The sequence below is a fragment of the Leptodactylus fuscus genome, chromosome 7 (assembly GCF_031893055.1).
Source record: "Leptodactylus fuscus isolate aLepFus1 chromosome 7, aLepFus1.hap2, whole genome shotgun sequence".
NCBI classification, from domain to species: domain Eukaryota; kingdom Metazoa; phylum Chordata; class Amphibia; order Anura; family Leptodactylidae; genus Leptodactylus; species Leptodactylus fuscus.
In genome coordinates, this window is record NC_134271.1 from 91210108 (window position 1) to 91233465 (window position 23358).

Genomic DNA, 23358 nt, shown 5'->3' on the forward strand with positions numbered 1-23358 from the left:
ATCTAGGGTAGAATGAGGGGGGACATTAAACTGGAGGCAGTTGCAGAGGGACATTAAAGAGGACCTTTCACCACTTTTGGGCACATGCAGTGTTATATACTGCCAGAAAGCCGACAGTGCACTGAGTTCAGCGCACTGTCGGCTTTCCCGATCTGTGCCCGGTGAGAAGAGCTTACGGTGCCGGTACCGTAGTGCTCTATGGTCAGAAGGGCGTTTCTGACCATTAGCCAGAGACGTCCTTCTGCCTCGCGGCGCCAATCGCGCTGTGCTGTGGAGCGGGGAGGAACTCCCCCTCCCTCCCTGATAATGCTCGTCTATGGACGAGCGCTGTGAGCAGAGGGAGGGGGCGTTCCTCCCCGCTCCACAGCACAGCGCGATTGGCGCCGCGAGGCAGAAGGACGTCTCTGGCTACTGGTCAGAAACGTCCTTCTGACCATAGAGCACTACGGTACCGGCACCGTAAGCTCTTCTCACCAGGCACAGATCGGGAAAGCCGACAGTGCGCTGAACTCAGTGCACTGTCAGCTTTCTTGCAGTATATAACACTGCATGTGCCCAAAAGTGGTGAAAGGTCCTCTTTAAGCTAGGGGGGAAGATGGAAAGGGGATATTAAATTGGGGAAGATGGAGGGGGATATTAAACTGAGCAGATGAAGGGGAAGATTAAACTGTGGGGGAAGCTGGAGGGGGACCAGGTAAGGGGCCACTGTAGGAGGGTGGCCAGTAGAGTGGCCACTGAATGGGGGGGGGGGTAGTGAAGGGTCCACTGTATAGTGAATGCTGGTCCCCCCATATCAAAGTATTGGGTCATTACTTACCATTCTACTTCCCAGTCCTGCTCTGTCTCCCTATTCTGGGTGCACTGTTGTGACGTCATGCGCGCCCAGAGTAGGAAGAAGCGGGAGGGACCACAGAGCAGATAGATAAATATTGGTACTTAACTTATAGGTCACAGGCCACATTGAGCAAGGCCACACAAGTCAGAGAATGTTAGCACTGGAAGCCTTCGGCTTCCTTCTGTACCAGTAGCAGAACCAGGTTTGGAGCGCCACTTCCCCCTAGTTCTGTGATCTGATTTTAACAACCTGGCTGCCTTCATTTACTGCTCCCCGCTTCTGCTCGTGGCCTCCTCTTTCCACTTCAGCCTTGAATGGGCCCTGTGTGCCGTACATCAGGTTGCAATGATGTAGGGGCTCTCTGGAGGCTGAAGAGGGAAGAGGAGGCCGCGAGCAGGAGCTGGGATAGATAAATTAATAGGAGCAATTATTGGACTTCCACTGTGTATTAAAAAAGCAGCAGGGGTCCACTGTGTATTAAAAAGCAGCAGGGGTCCTGTAGGGCCCCCTGAAAGCACGGGGCCAATTCGAGCCTGGAGCTGATAATTATGATGCTAGTCATAACCAACCACAGTTGAACTGAAATTATTGGGCCCACCAGATAAAATGATTCTGGGGGCCCACCCTTCAACAACCCCTAGAAAATAGACTATAATGCCCTTTAAACTAGTGTGTCTTCTGCTGGTCCATTACTGAGTAAGAGCCTGGGCCCACTGGTGAATCCTCTGCTACTCTGGTGGGTTAGTCCTACACTGTAATCAGCCACCACATTTCAGGCTGTTTGTTACTACCAGCAACCATCTATTTACCAATAGCCCTATATGTTGCTGCCACTTGTGTCAATACTAATGTTGTCTTGGCATTAAAGAACTTAAAAAGTTCTAGAAGACCCCAGAATGCCATACATGAAGTACTAACTTGGCGCCATCTCTAGTTAAGACACAAGTGGAAAAACATATAGTTGATGCCTTTATAGTGGTTTGCCTGTGGCTGGGGCACTTTCTGAAATACACCTGTTACAGCCAGGAGCATGCATTTATGGGGATACACCTGTGGTCAGTGTACTTACAGAGGTTTATGTTCAACAACTTTGGGGTCAATAAAAAAACAATAAAATGTGGAGGCCCAAGGATTCTTTCACACTCTTTATTGTGTGTTTGGAGGGGTTGGCACATATTATACAAATGTTGGAGGGCACAAAGAAACCACCATTCTGAGAAGTATTTTTCTAGCAGCTGGGTCACATCGGTTAAACAAAGACAGAACATGATATATATATACAATGCTCCACGTTGTCATGTGAGGTTCAGAGTTCACTTTACGTCAAGGTTCCTGTATGCCTGGGGCGACGGTGATGTCTGGTGGAATCCGGTTCCTCCACAATAACTGACAAAGCAAAGGAAAAGAACGCAACCAAAAACTACCAGGCTGTGATTTTCCAAAGTGATTATCAACTGGGTCAAAACTGAGCTGAGACATGGTGTACAAACCACATGAGAGATGCAGTGTCTGTTTTCACAATTTATATTGCAAATTCATGAGAACTGCGACTTTTCTCAGGTTCACTTGCTTTCAAGTTTTTCTTCTCTATTTTACATAACAAAAGGAATAAAAAAGGCAGAAAGCAAAATGTAAGAGAACTTCTGGCCAATGAAAAACTCTATTCAGCTGCTTCTTAAGGGAATTGCCCCATCTAGACAACGCTTACTGTATCTGAGGATCATCTGGTGAGTGATGAAAAGTTGTGGGCAGATGCAGCGACAACTACAGGACAAATGTGGTATTACACACTGTTCATTCAAGTGAATGGGCAATTACTGTATGTCATAAGCCAGGGCCGCCATCAGGAATTTTGGGGCCCCATACAGCCTAAGTGTCTGGGCCCCCCCCCCCCCGGCTGCCGCCATTTTAAAACTACTTTATTTTGCGACATACCAATTCTGTATTACATTTCCCTTTATTTAGCAGCATTACAAGGCTTCATCAGATTCTATTTGCAGGTATAATCTGCTACGTGTGACAGCGCCTATAGAGAGCCAACACCATCTATAAGAGCCCTCTTAATAAATCCTCAGGGCTTATTCACATTGCGTTTTTGGCCTCCCTTGCCGGGATATGTTGGTAACCAGTCAGAATCAGCTGTCAACTTATCCCTGCATGAAGAACTGGCCATTAAAAAAAAAGGGGGGGCCTGCAGTTCTGCAGGGATAAGTGGGTAGCTGATTGTGACTGGTTACCAACGTATCCCGGCAAGGGAGGCCAAAAACGCAAAGTGAACACTCCTTTAAAGTGAAAGTCCCACCCCCAAACAGGCTGCTATGCTAGTAACATAGCCGCCTACATCATTATTAATACAAAGCACACATACCTTTGGAGGTCTTGTGTGCTTTGTAGTTCTCCAGCTAAAAACTTATATATTATATATTATTGCCCCAGTTCCCTCTCCGCAGTGCTGCACACCCGATGCCCCAACAATCCCCCTCCCCCCCCCCCCCGTCCACCTTCTAACATCTTTCCACTGCCCCCTGTACCCATACCTCCCAACTTTTGAAGAACCAAAAGAGGGACAAAATGTGCGGCGCGCGCGCCGTGGCAAATTTAGCCCCACCCACTGTTATGTTGACTCCACCCATTCTCATTAATTTTTCATGTGCCCGCACACAGTATAATCCTCCTACAGTCACCCGTACATTATATGTCCCCCCTCTATCTCTCCCCCAGCTTCATATACACCCTTCATCTGCACCCAGTTTCATGTCTCCCACCCAATCTCTGTCCCCAGATTCATGTCCGCCCATCCATTTCTGCCCCCAGTTTCATGTTCCCCCCCTCCATCTCTGCTCCCAGTTTCATGTCCCCTCCATCTCTACCCCAAGATTCATGCCCTCCATCTCTGCCCCCATATTCATGTCCCCTCCATCTCTGCCGCATATTCATGTCCCTCCATCTCTGCCCCCATTGTCATGTCGTCCTCTCCATCTCTGCCCCCATATTCATGTCCTCTCCATCTCTGCCCCCAGTGTCATGCCGTCCTCTCTCTGCCCCCAGTTTCATGTTCCACATTACACTGACTGACTTACCTTCTCCTTCGTTCCCTCGCCGTTCTCTGCACGCCTCTCTCTCACTGGCGCACAGTTATAGACGCGATGTGACGTCATCACATCGCGTCTACAAGCCAGTAGCGGAGGCGGCGAAGCGAGGAGCTGACCTGTGTCAGCTCCTCGCTTCAGCCGCATATGTGACAGCGAGAGAGGCGCACAGCGGTGAAGCAAGGAGCTGACCTGTGTCAGCTCCTTGCTTCAGCCGCGTATGTCTTCAACTCAGATCTGCGTCAGCTCCTCGCTTCACCGCTACCGCCGGCTACTGGCTTTTAGACGCGATGTGATCACATCGCGTCTACAAGCCAGTAGCAGCGGCGGCGAAGCGAGGAGCTGACACATGTCAGCTCCTCGCTTCAGCTGCATATGTGTCAGGGAGAGAGGCGCGCAGCGGCGAAGCGAGAAGCTGACCTGTGTCAGCTCCTTGCTTCAGCCGTGTATGTCTTCAACTCAGATCTGCGTCCTCTGGATGCAGATCTGAGTTGAAATAGGACATACACAATGACTGCTACGGGCGCCAGGGAGCCGGCACACGGTGGCGGGCCAAAACCGGGCCCCCCCCCATTTTTCAGTTTGGCCGGGCCCCTGACTCCAGTACCAGTGGTACTGCCCTATCGGCGGCCCTGAGCCTCTGTCTGCAGATGGAGGGGTCTCATTTGGGTCAGTGTATGTTATCTGGTGACATAAAGAGTGACCCAGATTTATTATCCAAGATACACCAGTAAAGTCGGCAAAAATGCACCTCAAATTGTTGCATTTTTGGAACACCATGACAGCTTCTGCCCCCCCTCGCCACAGTGGGCAGTGCAGGGTTGGAATTTAGGTGAGCGGGGGTTACCCAGGTCCACCAGATTTACTATAACTCACACCAGAAAACTGGCATGAGTTATATCACAAATCCTTACAAGTTCCAGACTATATTAGATTTCAGTTCTGGCCACCTACATGTGAAAGAATTACTAAAAGCCTGAAGTCTCTTAGTAATTTTGGCATGTCTTGTGCCTGTTGGGAAATGAATTAAGACTGGCGTAAGAATTACTAGTCTACTCTTAATATGTTGTCCCTGGTGTTGTTGCATATAAGCATATAAGTCGGAGGTAACTCTAGAAAGCTCCTTGCTTTTCCCAACCTTTTGTAAAATAAAACCAGTTCAGTGCGTTTGTCTGGGGAAAGTAAATAGATCATCTCCTGTGGGTCTCACCTATACAGCTTTTATTTTTCTAGTAGTGACTGAAACACAAACTATGTTGTTGGGCAAGTACACAGGGTGGATGACACTCAGCTGAACACTACAACTTCTGCTAAAACTTTGGCTTCCTGGAGAGATTTAAAGCAGTAATCTAGTTTATAATGTCTGCATATTAGGCTACTGCTCCACAGCGTCACCACTGTGTGGTGGCAAAGTTGTGGAATCACTGCAACATCAGTGTTTCAAATAATGGCATTCAACTGTCCACAGGATTGGTCACCATCAGTATGTGATCTGTGGGAGTCCGACAGCTTACCCTTGCACAGATCAGCTGTTGCAGCAGCCTCCGGGTGTTGGAAGCAGCTATTGGAAGGGGAACGCCAGGAAGGGGAATGCGGCAATTCCTTGGAACCATTGTTATACAGTAGACAGCACTGCACGTTACCTGTCCACTGGCAACTTCTGGCACCCGGCGCTAACTGATCTGTGCTGGATTCGGCCATTGGACCCCCACAGATCATATACTGATGACCTATCCTGTGGAAAAATTTATTTAGGGTTGGAAACCCCCTTAACCCTGTAGGGGGAAGAACTGCATATTTCTTTTATCTGCATATGCAATGTCACAGTTGCATGAAATTGCAACCCCATTGGAATACACTAGCCATTGTCTCACCCTGTCATCTATTACTAGTAGTCTTTTGTAATTAGCTCTATTGCAAATATATTATACCATTGCTTAAATAGCATTTCCTCAATGCATCTTTTTATTGGAGTCGTATTAGCTCACTGCAGGAGTGATTTCAATGAACTTGTAGTTTCCCTTCCTACTTTTCAGCTGGCTATGTACAGCAGTTTAGGGCAGTCTGTAGTCTGTGAATGAGATCCAGAGTGCTGTAACTCCCGCTGCTAGACATGTTAATGATGGCTAAGGGTGCATTTACACTGAGTAAACGCTAGCTTATTTTGTAGAGTAAAATTACACTTGTAAATTTTGCTATCCCATTGACTTCAATGACATTTTACAGGCGTATTTTTACAGGCGTATTTTTTACAGGCGTATTTTTACACTTGTAAAAAATATCATTGAAGTCAATGGGATAGCAAAATTTACAAGTGTAATTTTACTCTACAAAATAAGCTAGCGTTTACTCAATGTGAATGCACCCTAAGGGGGGACAATTGTGGTACTATTATTATATTGGAGAGTTGCTATATATACAGCTTTGTCGTATTCTGCAAATGTGGCACATGCTGTAGTTTAATGTTAGGTTGGGGCTTCACAAGCAGAGTGCTACAATGTGACCATGTGTAAGATTACTCTGCAAAAATCCCAAATTGTCCTATTATTTGATATTGCATTGCAGAAAATTACATGCAATTTTATGCGATTCTCTTCAATTGAAAGGTGCAACCTTCTTTCAGAAGGTATGATAATTTAAAATTGCATTGTAAAATCATATTGAAGTCAGAGAATATTGCATGCAAATTTAATGCTTTCCTATGGGGGTAAAAATATTGCTTGTGATTTGCAATCATTGCGAGAAATCTAACATTGTGAAATATTTTGTAGCCAAGGTGAGATAACACACACACACCCTTACATGTGACCATATGTGAAATCACTAGGCCTTGGCACCATGGTGGTTTTATGTGCCATGATTATTGCATCTTCTGTTGTAATACTGTGCCCACAGAAGTGAATGTGGACTTATTGGACTTATATGTGCCTTATTATTAATAGAGTTTTTGCTGTTGGATTCCATATGAATTTGTTATGTACCATCAGATGCCATATTAGGTACTACAGCCCCACGTAACAAGCTGCAGCTGAAAAACACGGAGGAAACAAATCAATTTTTTTTTCCAGAGCGTTTTTCTCAGAAAGTCGCAGAATTTTCCTCTGAGGACTTTGTGCTTCTATTATACCTATGTGGAAAATTCCTGCTTTTTCGTAGGTATTTTTGAAATTACAGCATTTCTGCTATGTATTTTTCTCTTCCCTAGCCTTAGGGTGCATTCACACTACGGATACGCTGACTGATTCTGAACATTAAAACACGTTCAGAATCAGCGCGTATAAAGCAGATCCCATTCATTTCAATGGGAGCCGGCATACGAGTGCTCCCCATTGAAATTAATGGGCTGCTTTTTTCTCTACGAACGCTTCCATTGAAGTGAATGCGAAGCGCTCGCGTGTACAGCTCGGCGTGTGACGGGGCCCAGAGCTCGGCTCATTCCGAGCTGTACACGCGAGCGCTTCCCATTCACTTCAATGGGAGCACTCGTAGAGAAAAAAGCAGCCCATTCATTTCAATGGGGAGCACTCGTATGCCAGCTCCCATTGAAATGAATGGGATCTGCTTTATATGTGCTGATTCTGAACGTGTTTTAATGTTCAGAATCAGTCAGCGTATCCGTAGTGTGAATGCACCCTGACAGTGTATTCCTCCTAGAATCATGCCTTGTGGGGGAGAATATCTCCAAAATATGATGCTTTAAGGCTGAGGTCACACGTTGTGGAAAAGCTGTATCAAAGCCCAGAGTGGATTTAGCAGAAGCAGTGGCGTAACTAGCAATGGCGGGGCCCCAAGGCGAACATTTGACATGGAACCCCCCCATGTTTTTTTTTGTTCCCTCACCTCTCCTATCTCTCTGATGGTTATACCCCCGAGTATAATGATAGCAGTCTTTGTGGGTTATATGGGCCCGCAGCCCTACTTACCCATCCTGGATCCTGCTGACAGCCTCCGTAGAAGGGGAAGCGCTGGCAGCTGTGAGCAGGAGCCAGGAACAGAAGTATATACGGCCAGTTACCTGCTGGGGTTACTCAAGCAGGTAACAGCCTATAAAAAAAATCTGTAGCAGTAGTGGCTGCCAACAGGGCCCTTAGTGTGCCAGGACCTGTGGCAGCTGCACCGCTTCTACCCTAGTTATGTCCCTAAGCAGAAGTGATAAGTGCTTTATATTTCCCATTCATTTTGAAGCCACTCATGGCTAAACAAAAAAAAAAACACATCAAAATCAACAAAAAATGCAGATTTTCTTCAACTTGTGTCACCTATACACAGGATTTGTACCAGTTTGTATGATGACATGCTGAGTTGACAAGTCTCACCCACATGCAGTGGTGAATGATCACATCATTTTGACAGTAAATTATACCACTATTTGGCACCACTCGTGGGAACAGTTTGGTTATATGTGTTCAGCTGTACCATGGCCTGCACACACCAGGGTAGAATCAATCAAACTAATTAACTCTTTCAGAAAATTAAATAAAACCATGAGATCAGAATTTGCTTTTATCCTACAATGGGGATATGTTACCTTTGCACTTAATTTACTCTAAGGTGTAAAACTGTAATATTATAGGATTGCTGCTCATTCAGCACTATACTTATTATAAATATATTATATGGCCATCTAGATTTAGATCTATATTCAGCCTACAATGGTGAATTCACATGCAGCACATTTGTTGCAGAAATGTAGTTCCATACCTATAAAGGGGGAAGCTTCTGTAGCAAGCACAGTTTTTTCTGCAGGATGAAGAGGACATTGGCAGAGATTTGTGAAACAAATGTGCTGCCCTGATCCACACATCTCCATCCCCAAGTCTGTTCTGTGTTCACAGTAGTAACCAGAGATTACCCAATGTTATTTGGCAGGGCTGCAGACCCCACATACTGAAACCATTTACTCATGTGTCTGCTGTCACTTAGCGCTCCCCCTGCTGGACACGTCAATGAATGACCCGAAAAGTTGGATTGGACACAAATCATTCTCCAGATATTGGTTTTCTTTTAAACTTTATTTATATCATCTCATTTTTTTAATCGTAAAAAATCCTTTATATAAAAGTTACAAAAGTCACATAAATAAACCAATATTATTATTTTACTGTATCACCTACTGCTGAATCTTGCCGGTATTTACTAACATCAGACGCGATTTTGTGGTCGAGAAACCATTTAAAAACCGATCTTCACTTTCAAACACCAGGCAGGTTCAGCCCTGTACAGTATGAGCAACTTTTCCACAGGCACACACTGACACTCACTGGGGAGGCAGGCTTCACTGATGCATGGAGGAACTACAAGTTGCAGCAAGCCCTCCACACTGGGACTTGTAGTTCCCCCCAGCAGCTGCAGAGTCACCTGTTGCCTAATCCCCTCTCTACACATTCACACATACAATAGAAAAATAACATACATTATCATCATCATTGTAGCTTATTTCTGCAGCTTCCAATTCAACATGGGTGGTCTGGGTTTAACCCCTCTGCTCCTGGAGCATGGCACATGGGGTAAACGCATGTCCTCCACTGTGATAATACTGCTTGGATCTGTAGTACAGTACTGGGAGAAATACTTTAAATCTGGATGACAAGAGTGCCCTTGTTCAGCATATGATTGTGGTATTGGTCCAGCCAGGTCCTCAGTTCAGAGATCTTGTAGCCCTCTGGTCCTCTGCCCCCCTGGTAGACCACCTTGCCATCCACGATGATGTAGAGTCTCTCGAAGTAGGCACCATAGGCTGCATTGGAAGCATTGGACATGGTATCGACCACTACCCTGCAGCCTGGCACACCTTGGAGCATCAACTGAGCAGCTCTCATCCTGTCCTGGAGGCTCTGATGCTTTGGGATCTGATAGGAGGCATCTGTGCTTACCCAGCCGTCTGAAGGATGGGCTTCCTCTATATACACCAGCAAAAAATCTGCAATGTCAATGTGCTGGGTTGCCAGCCTGTGATACGCCTGCAGGCGAGCCATGAAGGGGGGTCAGGTGCAACTGCCAAAATTTACAACCAGGGGTCTCTGTCCTTGGGAGAAATCCAGGAGCCGGCATAGCCTCTGCCCCTCCAGCATGACCACCTCGGTGTTGGGGGCAGAGCAGCCCAGGTGGGCTGACTTAAAGTAGTCTAGTTTTTGGCCATGCCACACAGCCTTGAGGGACTCCAGAGTGCACATGCGGTTGGAGTCAGAGACGCACAGAGGGGGGTCATCTCTCTCAGGGCTCTCCTCCTTCACATTAAGTAGGACCCTCCTTCTGATGCACTGGAAATCCAGAAGCCACAGCATGAGGGCTGTGAGCAGGAAGCGAGGCAGCAGCAGACAGCAGGCAGCCACCTGTTTGAGAAGTTTGCAGGTGTGGTGGGCTCCAGGGCAGTGCAGCATGGTGACCCCTTGTGGCTGCTCCAGGCGCAGCACCACCTCAGGGGCTCCCGGGCTCTTCTGAGATCCCTCTTCTCTTTTTCCCCATTTTATAGCCACAGATTTAAATGAAAACGATGACTCCACCTCCGGACAGAACCGCCTCTCTGTACTTGAGCCTGGGGATTACCTACCCTTCACTCTAATGACCTACAAAGCGACGACTGCCAGGAGCACAGGATGCCACCAAGGGGGCTGTCACCGGGCAGGCTGGGTACCAGAGGCATGCAGCAGCACTGGCAGGGTATGCTCATCCCCATGCCCCCAGCCTGACTCTAGCTCTCGCCACTTATTGCCCCTAACTAGAACTTTTCCTGTCAGTTGCCTCCACATTGCTAGGACGCCAGGCAGCTCAATGGTTAAACCTTCCTGGGACTCTGCGCTGCACATTATGGGCTGTATTCACACCATGTATCCAGGACAGTGAGTGTGAGTGTATGTGTGTGTGTGTGTGGGCTATACACCCCTCCAGCACCAGCTGCTACTGTGATACTACAAGTCCCAGCATACTATGTACTGCTCTGTCTCCTACTAAAGTGCCCTGTCTGCTCCTCACACAGGCAGCTCCCTTCATTTAGCCCCAGCAGAAGCTTTGTGGGTACAGGGCAATAATGGGGTGCAGCAGGGTTCATGCACCAGCCTGGGGTTACATAATGCCCACCTAGACCATTAGCAGACCTTGTAAGCCAGCAATTCTTATCTCATTCCCTGCTTATACTTGCTAAATATTAGCCAAGCCAAAGCCCCTTTTATCGGCTGACCTTGTGTGGGTCCCCTGGGAAGCCAATAATATGTTGTCGCAGAGGAGGGATCGATAAGGGATTTCGTAGTAGCCTGGGTTATGTGCAGGTGATCCAGACTCTGCTACTGAGCCCTGGCTGAGAGATCTGCGAACTGTCACATACAACCTGTTGCAGACAGCGATACAAGACTCAGCGCCAGTTCCTCCAGTCACCACTAGAGGTAGCTGTTTGTCTGATCTTCGCTGTAGCCTTCAGTCACTCCGCAAAGAAGTGTTACTGTAATTCTCAGGCCACCCCACCCAGAAGCAAAGATGGGAATTTTTTTCTCTCTCCTATGCATAATTTGGTGTTCTTAACTTTATTTATTCATTTCTGGTATAATAGATTCATTATCAGTGCAAATGACACAATGTAAGAAGCTTTTATTATTATTATTATTATTATTATTATTATTATTATTATTATTTAGCTGGGTTTCATTAAGAATTATGTTCTCCTGTAAAACTTCTGTACACATAGGGCTGCTTTAATGTGCCCCAGTTATGGATTGTATTATAGGAAGCCATTAGTGAAAGTGCCAATGTTTATTTCCCTGCGTATATGGTTACAGAACATGCAGCTCCCATCAATGTATACGTGCCCACACTGTACCTCTCTATACCTCTGATTTTACAGAAGTGTCATATACAGTATAAAACTATTCTCTTCATTGCCTCTAGGTTAGCTGCCGTACAGAGCTACTATATACAGCACACAAAGTGCCTGAAGTTCCATAATATGAGGTCATGGGAACTCTGTATGTCCATGTACAGGCTATGTACACACTGTCTAATGTATATTCTTCATCCATATAGTAACCAAATCAGGCACTGAGTGAAAACTAACTTGTTTCCAATAACATTCATCAGAATTGTGTATGCAGGTCTGGAGTGCAATAACTCAGTATCTGTCCAAGATAAGTAATCTATGTACACAGTGACTCAACCAGGAGAATAGTGAGTACAGCTCTGGAGTATAATACAGGATGTAACTAAGGCACAGTACAAGATAACTCATGGCTGTAAACAGTGGCTTCACCAGCAGAACAGTGAGTACAGCTCTGGAGTATAATACAGGATGTAACACAGGATCAGTACAAGATAAGCCATGGCTGTTAGCAGTGGCTCCACCAGCAGAACAGTGAGTACAGCTCTGGAGTATAATAGAGGATGTAACTAAGGCACATTACAAGATAAGCCATGGCTGTAAACAGTGGCTCCACCAGCAGAACAGTGAGTACGGCTCTGGAGTATAATACAGGATGTAACTAAGGCTCAGTACAAGATAAGTCATGGCTGTAAACAGTGGCTCCACCAGCAGAACAGTGAGTACAGCTCTGGAGAATAATAGAGGATGTAACTAAGGCACATTACAAGATAAGCCATGGCTGTGAACAGTGGCTCCACCAGCAGAACAGTGAGTACGGCTCTGGAGTATAATACAGGATGTAACTAAGGCTCAGTACAAGATAAGTCATGGCTGTAAACAGTGGCTCCACCAGCAGAACAGTGAGTACAGCTCTGGAGAATAATAGAGGATGTAACTAAGGCACATTACAAGATAAGCCATGGCTGTGAACAGTGGCTCCACCAGCAGAACAGTGAGTACAGCTCTGGAGTATAATACAGGATGTAACTAAGGCACATTACAAGATAAGCCATGGCTGTAAACAGTGGCTCCACCAGCAGAACAGTGAGTACGGCTCTGGAGTATAATACAGGATGTAACTAAAGCTCAGTACAAGATAAGCAATGGCTGTACACAGTGGCTCCACCAGCAGAACAGTGAGTACAGCTCTGGAGTGTGATACAGGATGTAACTAATTCACATTACAAGATAAGTAATGGCTGTACACAGTGGCTCCACTAACACAATAATGAATGTTGCTCTGGAGTATACTAAAGGATGTAACCCTGGACCAATGTAAGATAAATTATGCCATTTATTTTCAAAGTGACTGTTTTTTTATGTAGACTGATTCACGTATAAAATTTTCACACATTTGATAAAAACCCAACAACTGTCCATTCTGTCGCTGATGGTGGACGACTGAATCACTTCATGCTGGTTGTTGCTATTATCAAAACACATACAAACCAATATCTACAATGCTGGGTGTTAGCTCCCTGTGCTCCAGCTTCTTCATAGTTGCTTATCTACTTCTCTTCCTGCACACTTAGTGCTGCCATTGTAGGGAAAAGCTCATTGAGAAATCTTCTGTCATTCCCTGGACAGCTGTGCCCTATGTGTGGGGTTCATTGACCTGAAGAGAGGCCTGGCACTGCACATGGGTATAAGGCGTGAATATGCAGCAGAATATGATACGAGTATGCTGGCTCCATTATCAAAACAGCTATCAAGCTGCTGGGCTGGGCATAGTTATGTGAGATTGTAGTGTGCCAGGAGCCTTACACAGCTGCAATGGGCATTTAAACCTAGACAGCAGTTACCTGGCAATCCTGTTCCTACCTGGTAATTTAGTTGCTTATAGGTTAGAATCATGTTGTCCTTACTGGAAAGGGAATCATTGCTCCATGCACTGATCTTTCGCTGAGCATGTGCTTATACGCAGCAGCCAATCTGAACAAGCCGAGCTGCAGTGCAAAATATGGGCAATAGTCTCAACATCTTATAAGGTAAAAGTTGTATTTCAGCCTACCCCTAATAAATAATGTAGCTAACCTAGACTCACTTATTACAGTTGTGTCCTAATGGCACTGATCTAAAAAGCAGCCATGACTGAAGAAAGTAAGGAAGAGGTAAGCAGCACCCATTTGTTTGACTTTTTTGAAGGTCTATGCTTCCTTTTTTTTTTTAGTTAAAGGGGTTATGCTGTCAATGACACTTATCCTTATCCAGATTGTAGTGAATAAGTATCAGATTGTTTGGGGTTCTACCTCCAGGTCCCCCAGCGATCAGGAGAACAGGAGACCGAATATCCCCCTAAAGCCTCCTTGTGAATGGAGTGCTAGTGCACTTACGTGACTGGTGCTCTATTCATAGTATGGGGCTCCCAGGACTCTAATCTCCATCAGCACCCTGAGCATGTGTTTTGGAACTCCAAAGACAAGGAGGTTTAAGGAACATATTAGGTCGCCCATTCTCTTGATCATTGGGGAACCATGCATTAGGTCCCCAGCGATCTCTGTCTCTTGGATAAGGAAAAATTATTTTTACTGGCACAACCCCTTTAATCCCATCAGAGATATTGGATCCTGTTTCCCAAATGGTCCTGAACTATTGGAATATGGGCTGTGCATTTAATCTAATTGTGATTAATTTACCATTTCAAAAAATTATGATTGTAGTTTTCACCAGAATTGTGACATCATTGTTAACCCTGTCAAGAGTTTGATATATTCCATGCAAGCTTTGTTCTGTTTGTTTCTTCACTGTAGTCAGCAGTTGGGTGATAGGATGTGGAAGTCCGCATTAGATATATCTGATAACATCTCATTGTGCCAGATCATTGAACTTTTTTAATTTCTCTAAGAAAAAGACATGAAAATCAAGTTGAAAATTTGAGAAAAGACCATAAGCTTGAAAAAAATTGAGATTTTGTTTTTAGTTAAAAATAGCCCTTCGATAACTAGATATACATTTAGGAAAATCAATAAAAGCCATATTTCTGATGGTCAATGAACACTGAATCTAGAAGCAACAAGTACCAATGACATAAAACATGATCAAAGTGTGATAATATGTCAATCGGGCAAAAATTGTTGATTGCCCTTGTATTACTGGAGGAGTTAACTTCTCAGCACCATGGACAGAGATTGGAACTATTGATTCATTATGTAATTGGGGTACATAGGGTACGGATGTCTTTTATGGACAGTCCTCATCAAGATTATTGGTGGTCCCTGTTCCTTAAATCTGAAAACCACTGGGAAAATGTTCCATACTATCATGATGATGGTATTGGCGACCAGTGCTATGGTGCCCCACAACACTGTCCCTTTAATATTGTTAAGCCAATGTACAGTACATCTATAATAGCATCAGTGTTTGTTCTTAGTATCCCTATAATATTTCCAAATTAAGCATCCTTGTGGCATATACCGTTCCCTTACAATAGTGCCAAAACACCTATAATAGTGTCAGCCCTAGTGTCTCTATTTTCTATTACAGTGCCTTTATAATAGTGTGTGCCACCTACCCTTATAAGTATTAGCTATAATTGCCCTAATGCCAGCCACAGTGCCTATATAAGTGCCCATCTATAATGAGCTAAAGTCCATCTACAATAGTGTCAGCCACAGATCTGCTTCAATATTTCCAACTGCATTGCTTCTATAAAAGTGCCAGTCCCACTTCTTGCTATAATAGTGCCCCTGCGATAGTGTCAACCATATTCATTTTAGTCTTATAGTCATAGAGCATACCTCTTCTGTACTCGTTTTTTCAATAGGACATTTATTTCTTCAAATCCACATTGCTTTCTCTATCATTTTCTATTACAACAACTGTGTCCTGGCATGAAACTGGCCTCAATAATTGCTATGAAACTGCATATACTGAACGTAGGAACCAATATCTATCTAGCAGTCTTCTACGATGCTCACTAAAAAATGCCCGAGATATACAGAAACCTTCCAGACAGAACTACCCCATTCCAGTTTCTTGCTTTCATTGGTTCTGTGTTAAGCTTGTTATGTAGAATGTAATACGTTCCAGTCCTCAGGCCGTGTGTGTGCACCAGCTTTGTTTGGTCTGCTGGGGTCCCTCAAACTGTATGTTTCAGCAGCGTATAACTGCAATGCTTATAGACCTCACATATCATGAATTCCTAAGCACTGGAACTTGGCAATGCTTACTCAGTCTAAGCCGGTGAAATGAACTTTCCTCGCTGCTACAGGTCTCCTTGCTGCTGCTGGTGATAGCTCCAGAGACATAACATCCTTCTCATAATAATGAGGAAACAGCTCCGCTATTATATCAGGCAGCAGGAATTCTCTTTGAAGTAGATTCTCAGCAGAGCACCTTATTCTCACCTCCACTTACCTCTGTCCATGGGTGTAACTAGGGGCTCTGGATGTGAACAAGCCACTCTGTTGTGGTCGGGGTATATAACTGCAGGGCTAGGGCTGTAACTTGAAATTTGCCTTATGAAGAAAGGTTTAGAAGAAACTACCTCTGTCCTCCTTAATATCAAACAATCTCCAGTCTAATGTAGTTGCAGAAGGATCCTTAAAGAGATTATCTTATGAAGAATATTGTTTAGAAGTGAATCTGGCCAAAAATTATAATCATTTCCACATATTAAAAAAATGCATTTTAGAAGAAATATGTTTCTATTAAACAGCATTTCTGTATCCACGTCAGTAAATATTCCAAAGTGATGGCTCATACTCTGTTTTGCCTCTTTCCTCCTCTTGCTCTTTTTTTCAATTTTGAGTATGAAGAGGGTTCCCTGGTGCCGTGAGACAGCTGTTTGTCAAAATAGATGCTGAGTAAAGCTGGGTTCACACCAGCGCTCGCTTTCCGTTCGGGTATTCTGTCCCCAATTCCACTTGAAAAATGCAGAGAAAAGTCATGCAAACAGAACTTTTCACTCCGCATTTTTTAGGAGGAAACCAAGTGGAAAGCCGGTGGAACATATAGTCTAGGGGTTTTGTTGGGCTCTGCATGTAACCGCTTTTTAAGCAGATTGGTTTTCCATTTTTTGGGTCCCCAATAGGGTGGGGCGATCGGGATTGGAAATGTTCGGCTTCGAGTAAATTTCAGGATCGCGATCAGAATTCCGATCCCGATCTTTTCGAGGTCGAAGGATATTTCCCACAATGCTTGGCTACTGGCCAATCATTGTGGAAAAAGCTATAGTATGAGATGAGCGAGTACTATTCGAAACTCCCGTTTCAAATAGCACCCACCCATAGGAATGAATGGAAGCGGCTATTCCTATGGAAGAGGCTGCTACTCTTCTGCTTTGTCCCTGTTTTACCGTCAATTGTCAATTGTCCTCCCCTCTTCAGAGAAGGATGTGTCTAAAAAGTGTAAAAGAGCACCTGTGGCATGCAGGGCATTTGTATCCATATTCCTGGTTTGAGGGTTCACGAAAGGGAGATAAAAAGGCCTTCCAGTATATTAATGTGGACACTACTTTAGTTAGAGAAGATTAGCTTATACTGAGGAATTTCATGAGGATCCCTGACATCCAAGCACCAGATATACACCCAGCATTATTGTCTGTTACTGGGATGGTTGTCCAGAATGATGCCACACAAACCAGACTTTGAAAAATGTTCAGTTTAAACTTTCTGATGTTGTTGGACAATTACTGTTCATACTGACCAAGGTAGAGTAAGAGGGTCAGACATCTTCATCGCAAAGTGCAAAAGTCTTATTGTCTTCCAAGCTTGCACTGCTTAAGACAGCTAGGAGAGCAGTTTTACTCATCAGCCAAGACATCTAATTATATCACAAAGATACACAAAGCTCACTGGCTTTACTGTAGCAGGGATGGCGGATTTAGCTCCAAAATCCCATGAGTACCCTAACCTAAAAGCAAACTATTTGTTTGGTCCAAAGTTTATTGAAGAGGACAAGAGCAGATAAAGGGCTTGCAAGTCCTACATGAGCTGAGTTGAACTCAAAAGATGTACATGCAAATCTGTCTGTCAAGATGTAAATAGGAAGAATATGCAAATCTGACTTCCATGATGTCATTAGGATGCCAGTGCCTCAAATATGCACACCAATAGAGGGCACTGACTGATTATGTGCAAGTCTATCTTCCATGATGTAATTAGGAAGACAGAGTCTCAGTCAAGACATCCAATAGAGGGCGCTCCCTTTAACATCATGCCGACCTTCTCAGAGGCCTTTGTTTGCAATGATGTTGGGATTTTACCAGATACAGTCTCTCAGCCAAGGACAGCTGTTTCGATGTATTTGCATCTCATCAGCTTGGCGCAGAGAGAGGCTTAATAAGACTCCACACACCTAAATGGTGGTTCTCTCCCTATGGAGTGACGATATCCCCTCAACCCTGTCTAAGCCTCTAAGATCAGTCCTCTCTGCACCAAGCTGATGAGATGCAAATACATCGAAACAGCTGTCCTTGGCTGAGAGACTGTATCTGGTAAAATCCCAACATCATTGCAAACAAAGGCCTCTGAGAAGGTCGGCATGATGTTAAAGGGAGCGCCCTCTATTGGATGTCTTGACTGAGACTCTGTCTTCCTAATTACATCATAGAAGATAGACTTGCACATTCTCAGTCAGCGCCCTCTATTGGTGTGCATACTTGAGGCACTGGCATCCTAATGACATCATGGAAGTCAGATTTGCATATTCTTCCCATGTTCCTTTGCACAGTGGAGCGCTCATGGCTTAATAAGACTCCACACACCTAAATGGTGGTTCTCTCCCTATGGAGTGACGATATGCCCTTAAAGATGTAAATAGGGAGACAGTGCCTCTGTTATGCTGCCCTCTATAGGAAGCACCCTGAACATCATGCCTGACTTTCCCAGAAGCCTTTACTGCATAATGTGGGATTTTTACCAAGTCAGTTTCTCAGCTACGGATGGCCGTTTCGGTCTGGTTGGACCTTCGTCAGCGCAGTGTAGAGAGAACTGACTTGGTAGAAGTGAGAAGCTGAGAGACCAGATTATGGGGATGATGTCACTCCTTAAGGAGAGACCACCTATTAGGTGTGTGGAGACTTATACAGCCATAGTTACTCTACTGTAAGGGATCATGGGAGGAATATGCACAGAGGCACTGTCTCCCTATTTACATCTTGGCAGACAGATTTGCATATTCCTCCCATGAGGCTGTATAAGTCACCACAAACCTAATAGGTGGTCTCTCCTTAAGGAGTGACATTATCTCCATAAAAAGACGTAAGGAGCCCTTTGAGGATCGTCTGCACAAATCCCAGGGGCCAGCCTGGGATTTCCATGTACATTCCAGAAGATCTTTCTTTAGACGAGCTCCAAGCAGAGGATTCAAGTCCTCCACAAAAATGTCTATGTCAGATGAGAGACAGAGATTTTCCCCAACTTCATTTATCTTCAAAACAATGGCAAGACATTTCATCTGGCTGTTGGGTCATAAATTTGATGAAGCAGGGGTGACATGGTGGCTCAGTGGTTAGCATTGCAGCCTTGCAGTGCTTGAGTCCTGGGTTCGAATCCTGCCAGGAGCAACATCTGCAAGGAGTTTGTATGTTCTCCCTGTGTTTGCATGGATTTCCTCCCATTCTACAAAAAAAGAAGAATAACAAATTTTAGACGAATAAAAGACGACCAGTTGGTCTCTCACCTGGAAGGGTTGTGATGAGGTCACAACACCCTGAGAAGCAGTTACAAAAAAAAGGCAATTTAGGCGAGAGTGGCAGCGGTTCCATAGACAGACACAGGAAACCCGGCAGTAGAGTAGGATGAAAAATGGAGGCAAGGATCCGCACTCAATGGTCGTACAGGAAATACGAAAAACAAGAAACAATCGTGTTGGTAGGACCAACTTTAATGGGATAAATACAGTACAGCACAATGTGTTTCGGGTTATAGAATACCCTTTTTCAAGTGCACAAATCACAAGTACACGTTGGGCAAGAAGCAAAAAATTTGATGACGCAGGGCCTTGCTCTTCCTATAAGAATTTTTCCTATCAAAAGAGGGCATCACATTATGTTATGCCAGCATGTCTAGACCCAGTCTTAGAGAGGGCTCTGGCTCTGGGGAAAGATGTCCCCAGTAGAGGACTGAAAGAAGGGGTGGATAAGGCACATTCTTCCCATGAAAAAGTCCGACGGCTCCGAATAACCAGTGCTAAATGTCAGAGCTGTTAACAGTTTCTTAAAACCAAAGAAGTTTCGCTTAGAAGGAATTGTGGAATTGAGATTTCTATTAGAGAAAGATGTGTTTCTCATAAAGGTGGACCTGCTGGTGTTTCATCCAGACAAAACAGTCCTATTAGGTCAGAGAGATCAGCTTTTTCATCTATTAGGGAATACTGGGTTTGTGGTAAACAAAGAAAGGTCAAGTCTTCTCCCTAAAAGATCTCTCATGATTCTAGGGTTTTCCCTAAATACAACAGTCTTCACAATAGGCATTGCAAAAGAGAAGTAGAAAAAAGTCATCACTTAATTTGCTCAGGTCTTAGTCAGACAAGAAGGTTTCCTAAGGGAGTTAGTGAGCTTGACTGGGAAGTTAGTTGCTACACAAGAAGGCTTCAGGACTACTGCGTACAAATGTTGACAGATGTAATTTTAGTTGAACACTTTTATTCGGTGCTGCTGTTTTTGAACTAGCCCAGTTTTATTGATATGCTAATTTCCTGCATGGAACACCGGAAGCCTTTTCGATGTACCCTGAGCACCGCGATCATGTTTAAAGAAGAGGGTGGTGAGAACCAGGGAAGGCTGACACAAGCGCTGCCCAGGGAACATCGAGAAGGCTTCCAATGCTCTGTGCAGGATAATTAAAATATCAATAAAAGTGGGCAAATTAAAAAATGGCAGCACCGATCAATGAATGGAAGGTATGTCTGGAATTGCCTTTCCAAATGCTATGCAAATATATGCTTAGTTAAAAATTGCTGTAGCCAATGATAGACTCCCTTTAAGAGCAGAAAAGTTGGGCTTACAAAGGTTGATTTCCCAGTTGTCCCTTCACTGCTCAGTGCTTGCCCAGACAGACAGAAAAATGGCGGTGGCTTGTATAAACCAGATTGGGGGTATCAAATCCAAAAATCTTTGCAGAGAAGCTCTGAATTTGTGGAATTAGACAATAGATAGCAACCTAGATTTGAGAGCCCTATATATTCTGGGTCCCTCAAATTCACTGTCAAAAGACAAGATTCCTTTGTTGACGCTGTCCATGAAACTCCCCTTTTTCCAGAAGATCATCCAAATCTTTGAAGAGAGATGTAGATCTCTTTGCATCAGAAATATCGGTTCAGGTTCTCAGGTTTGTATCTAGAACTTGGTCCCAGGGAGAATGGAAAGTGGATGCTCTGTCCTTTCCGTGGTCAAGCAGGATGCAAATGTATGTAGAACAGTTGGTCCTTGTTTATCCAGTATGCCCTTCAAAACAGTGGCACCCAACTTACAGCTTACTTATAATAGGTCCCAAGTGTCCACTAGGATGGACAGTGGATTGTTTTCAGAGATCACCAGATATTCTCTTCCAGTGCCTATGATTAATGTGGATAGCGGCAAGGGTTGGCTGTTGTCCTTCCCTTCATTCACAGACCACACTAATGATCTGATCAATCATTGTCTTACGCCCAGGACTTGTAGATATCAAACTATCATTGCAGCATTACAAGAGTGGTATTCTGGCAAGTATTCCACATTAGCACACCTTCCGGGACTTGAAGCCGCTTCGGAATTTCTGAGACAGAAATTCTGTTCAGGTTTGGCTCCTGATACAGTAAGATCTATTGGTTCTGCTCTAAACCTGTTGATCTCCAATCTCACAGAGAACAGGCTTTATCTGAGATTGTTAAAAGGGGTTGCAACTTCTAGGCCTTCCCTTCCTAAATGCTGATCTACATGAAATGTGGAAAACTTATTAAAATTTCTCAATACCTTATCTTCTTCTGACTCTTTCCTGAGGTGGAAAAGTATTAAATTGGTGGGTTTAGCGAGCTAGCCTTGACCTTACCGGCTAGTGTAGCTGAATTAACCATAGTGCATGTATGCATGCACCTTGGTTGTCATGAGCCCCATGGGGTTTTCATATTATGTTTAAGGGTAGGACAAAACAGTGGAGACTGTGGAGACTCCAGTCCAACTAGACCTTCTTAGGGACCCCATTGACAGTTCTCTATGTCTAGTGACAAGAATTTCTTGACTTATCTAGACAACAGATTTCACGCTTACCAACTGAAGACCTTCTTACCGGAGGACTTAAGCAAATACAGTAAGAGGAATGAGCACATTCTATAAAAAAACATTACATATTTTTGTGCTGCAGCTAAGGGTGTTCCTCTTTCAGTTACCTCCTAAAATGGCTAAATGGTCTTTGTAGAGAACCTTTGTAAAATTGACTGAACACCTAGTATTCTTGTGTGCTACCACCAGGTATGTTCTATTGTACCCACTATCTGGAACTAGGTGGATGCCTCCCTGATGAACAAAGCACAGTTTGCAGGAATCTATGACCTGCAAACATTTTTTGATCTAGGGGTATAGGACAGCCATCTAGCAACCGCGACCCACCCTGCAACCATTTTAGTAGTAGCCTGCTGGTACCCGTGCAGGTTATTAATAGCTGTCTTTTTGTACCTTCACATCCTGCAAAGAGACAGATATTAACATTTTAGTTTCAGGAACAGTCTAAGAAGTAAAATCTAGAGCAAGAATCTGCAGATGTTTGGTTAACATTCTGTTTCAAATGAAAAAATATATATATCCTTGTACCGTGTTAGCCAGTGGATATGAAATGAAAGAAATTTTCTGAGAGAAGTCCTCAGTAGTTGATACCTTTTTTAATGGCTAACTCAAAAAGTTTTTGATGACATATTTCGAGCTTTCGGGACTACTATAAAGGTCCCCCCATACCATCCTGATGAAGGGACCTTTATAGTAGTCCCGAAAGCTCGAAATATGTCATCAAAAACTTTTTGAGTTAGCCATTAAAAAAGGTATCAACTACTGAGGACTTCTCTCAGAAAATTTCTTTCATTCTGTTTCAAGTGAAGAAGCTCTACAACTCTAGGGTCTTACTCTCTGTTACACATTCTGTTTGCAAGGATAATTGCAGAAGTTACAGAGGTTATTTTCTTCTTCATTAAAGTCTTCATGAGAATTTTACTGTCATGGTGATGCATTTTATTCCCTGACACTTTCTTTGTCTCTGGGGAGGACAGAGAAATTGGATGGTCATCATGCCTACTGTCAAATTTCCCGTTGTTTCACAAGATTGATCATGTGACCACGAGCTCACCCTACTGACTGCAGACGAGCAATCTGTGTTTCTAGATGGATCGGAAGGCAGCTGCCTATACCCACTAGCTGTAGCGAGGTGCCTATTCCCATAGGACAAAAACTGTTTGCAGCTCGTGGATTCCTGCAAAATTTGCTACGTAGAGACTCATGCTCCTGACAAGAGGAATGTTAGCACCCAGTTTTCAGTTAGGTCTGGGCTGCACAGAGGCTCTTTGTGGAATATATGAACCCCTATATAGCAGATATGTAAGGGGAGTGGACCAGTCACATTACTTACAGGTGGCATCTGCTCTAATTGTGCACGTATTCTCTTTTCTATCAGGTCCAGAAT

The 23358-nt window shown here is 44.2% G+C and overlaps 1 protein-coding gene across 1 annotated transcript; it reads right to left on the reverse strand.

Annotated features, from left to right (window-relative positions):
* Positions 1–8917: 8917 nt before the first annotated feature.
* Positions 8918–10357, reverse strand: DIO3 (iodothyronine deiodinase 3). Its single transcript, XM_075280682.1, has one exon. It carries the CDS (start codon positions 10302–10304, stop codon positions 9498–9500), a length of 807 nt encoding a protein of 268 aa, XP_075136783.1. The 5' UTR covers positions 10305–10357; the 3' UTR covers positions 8918–9497.
* Positions 10358–23358: the final 13001 nt, after the last annotated feature.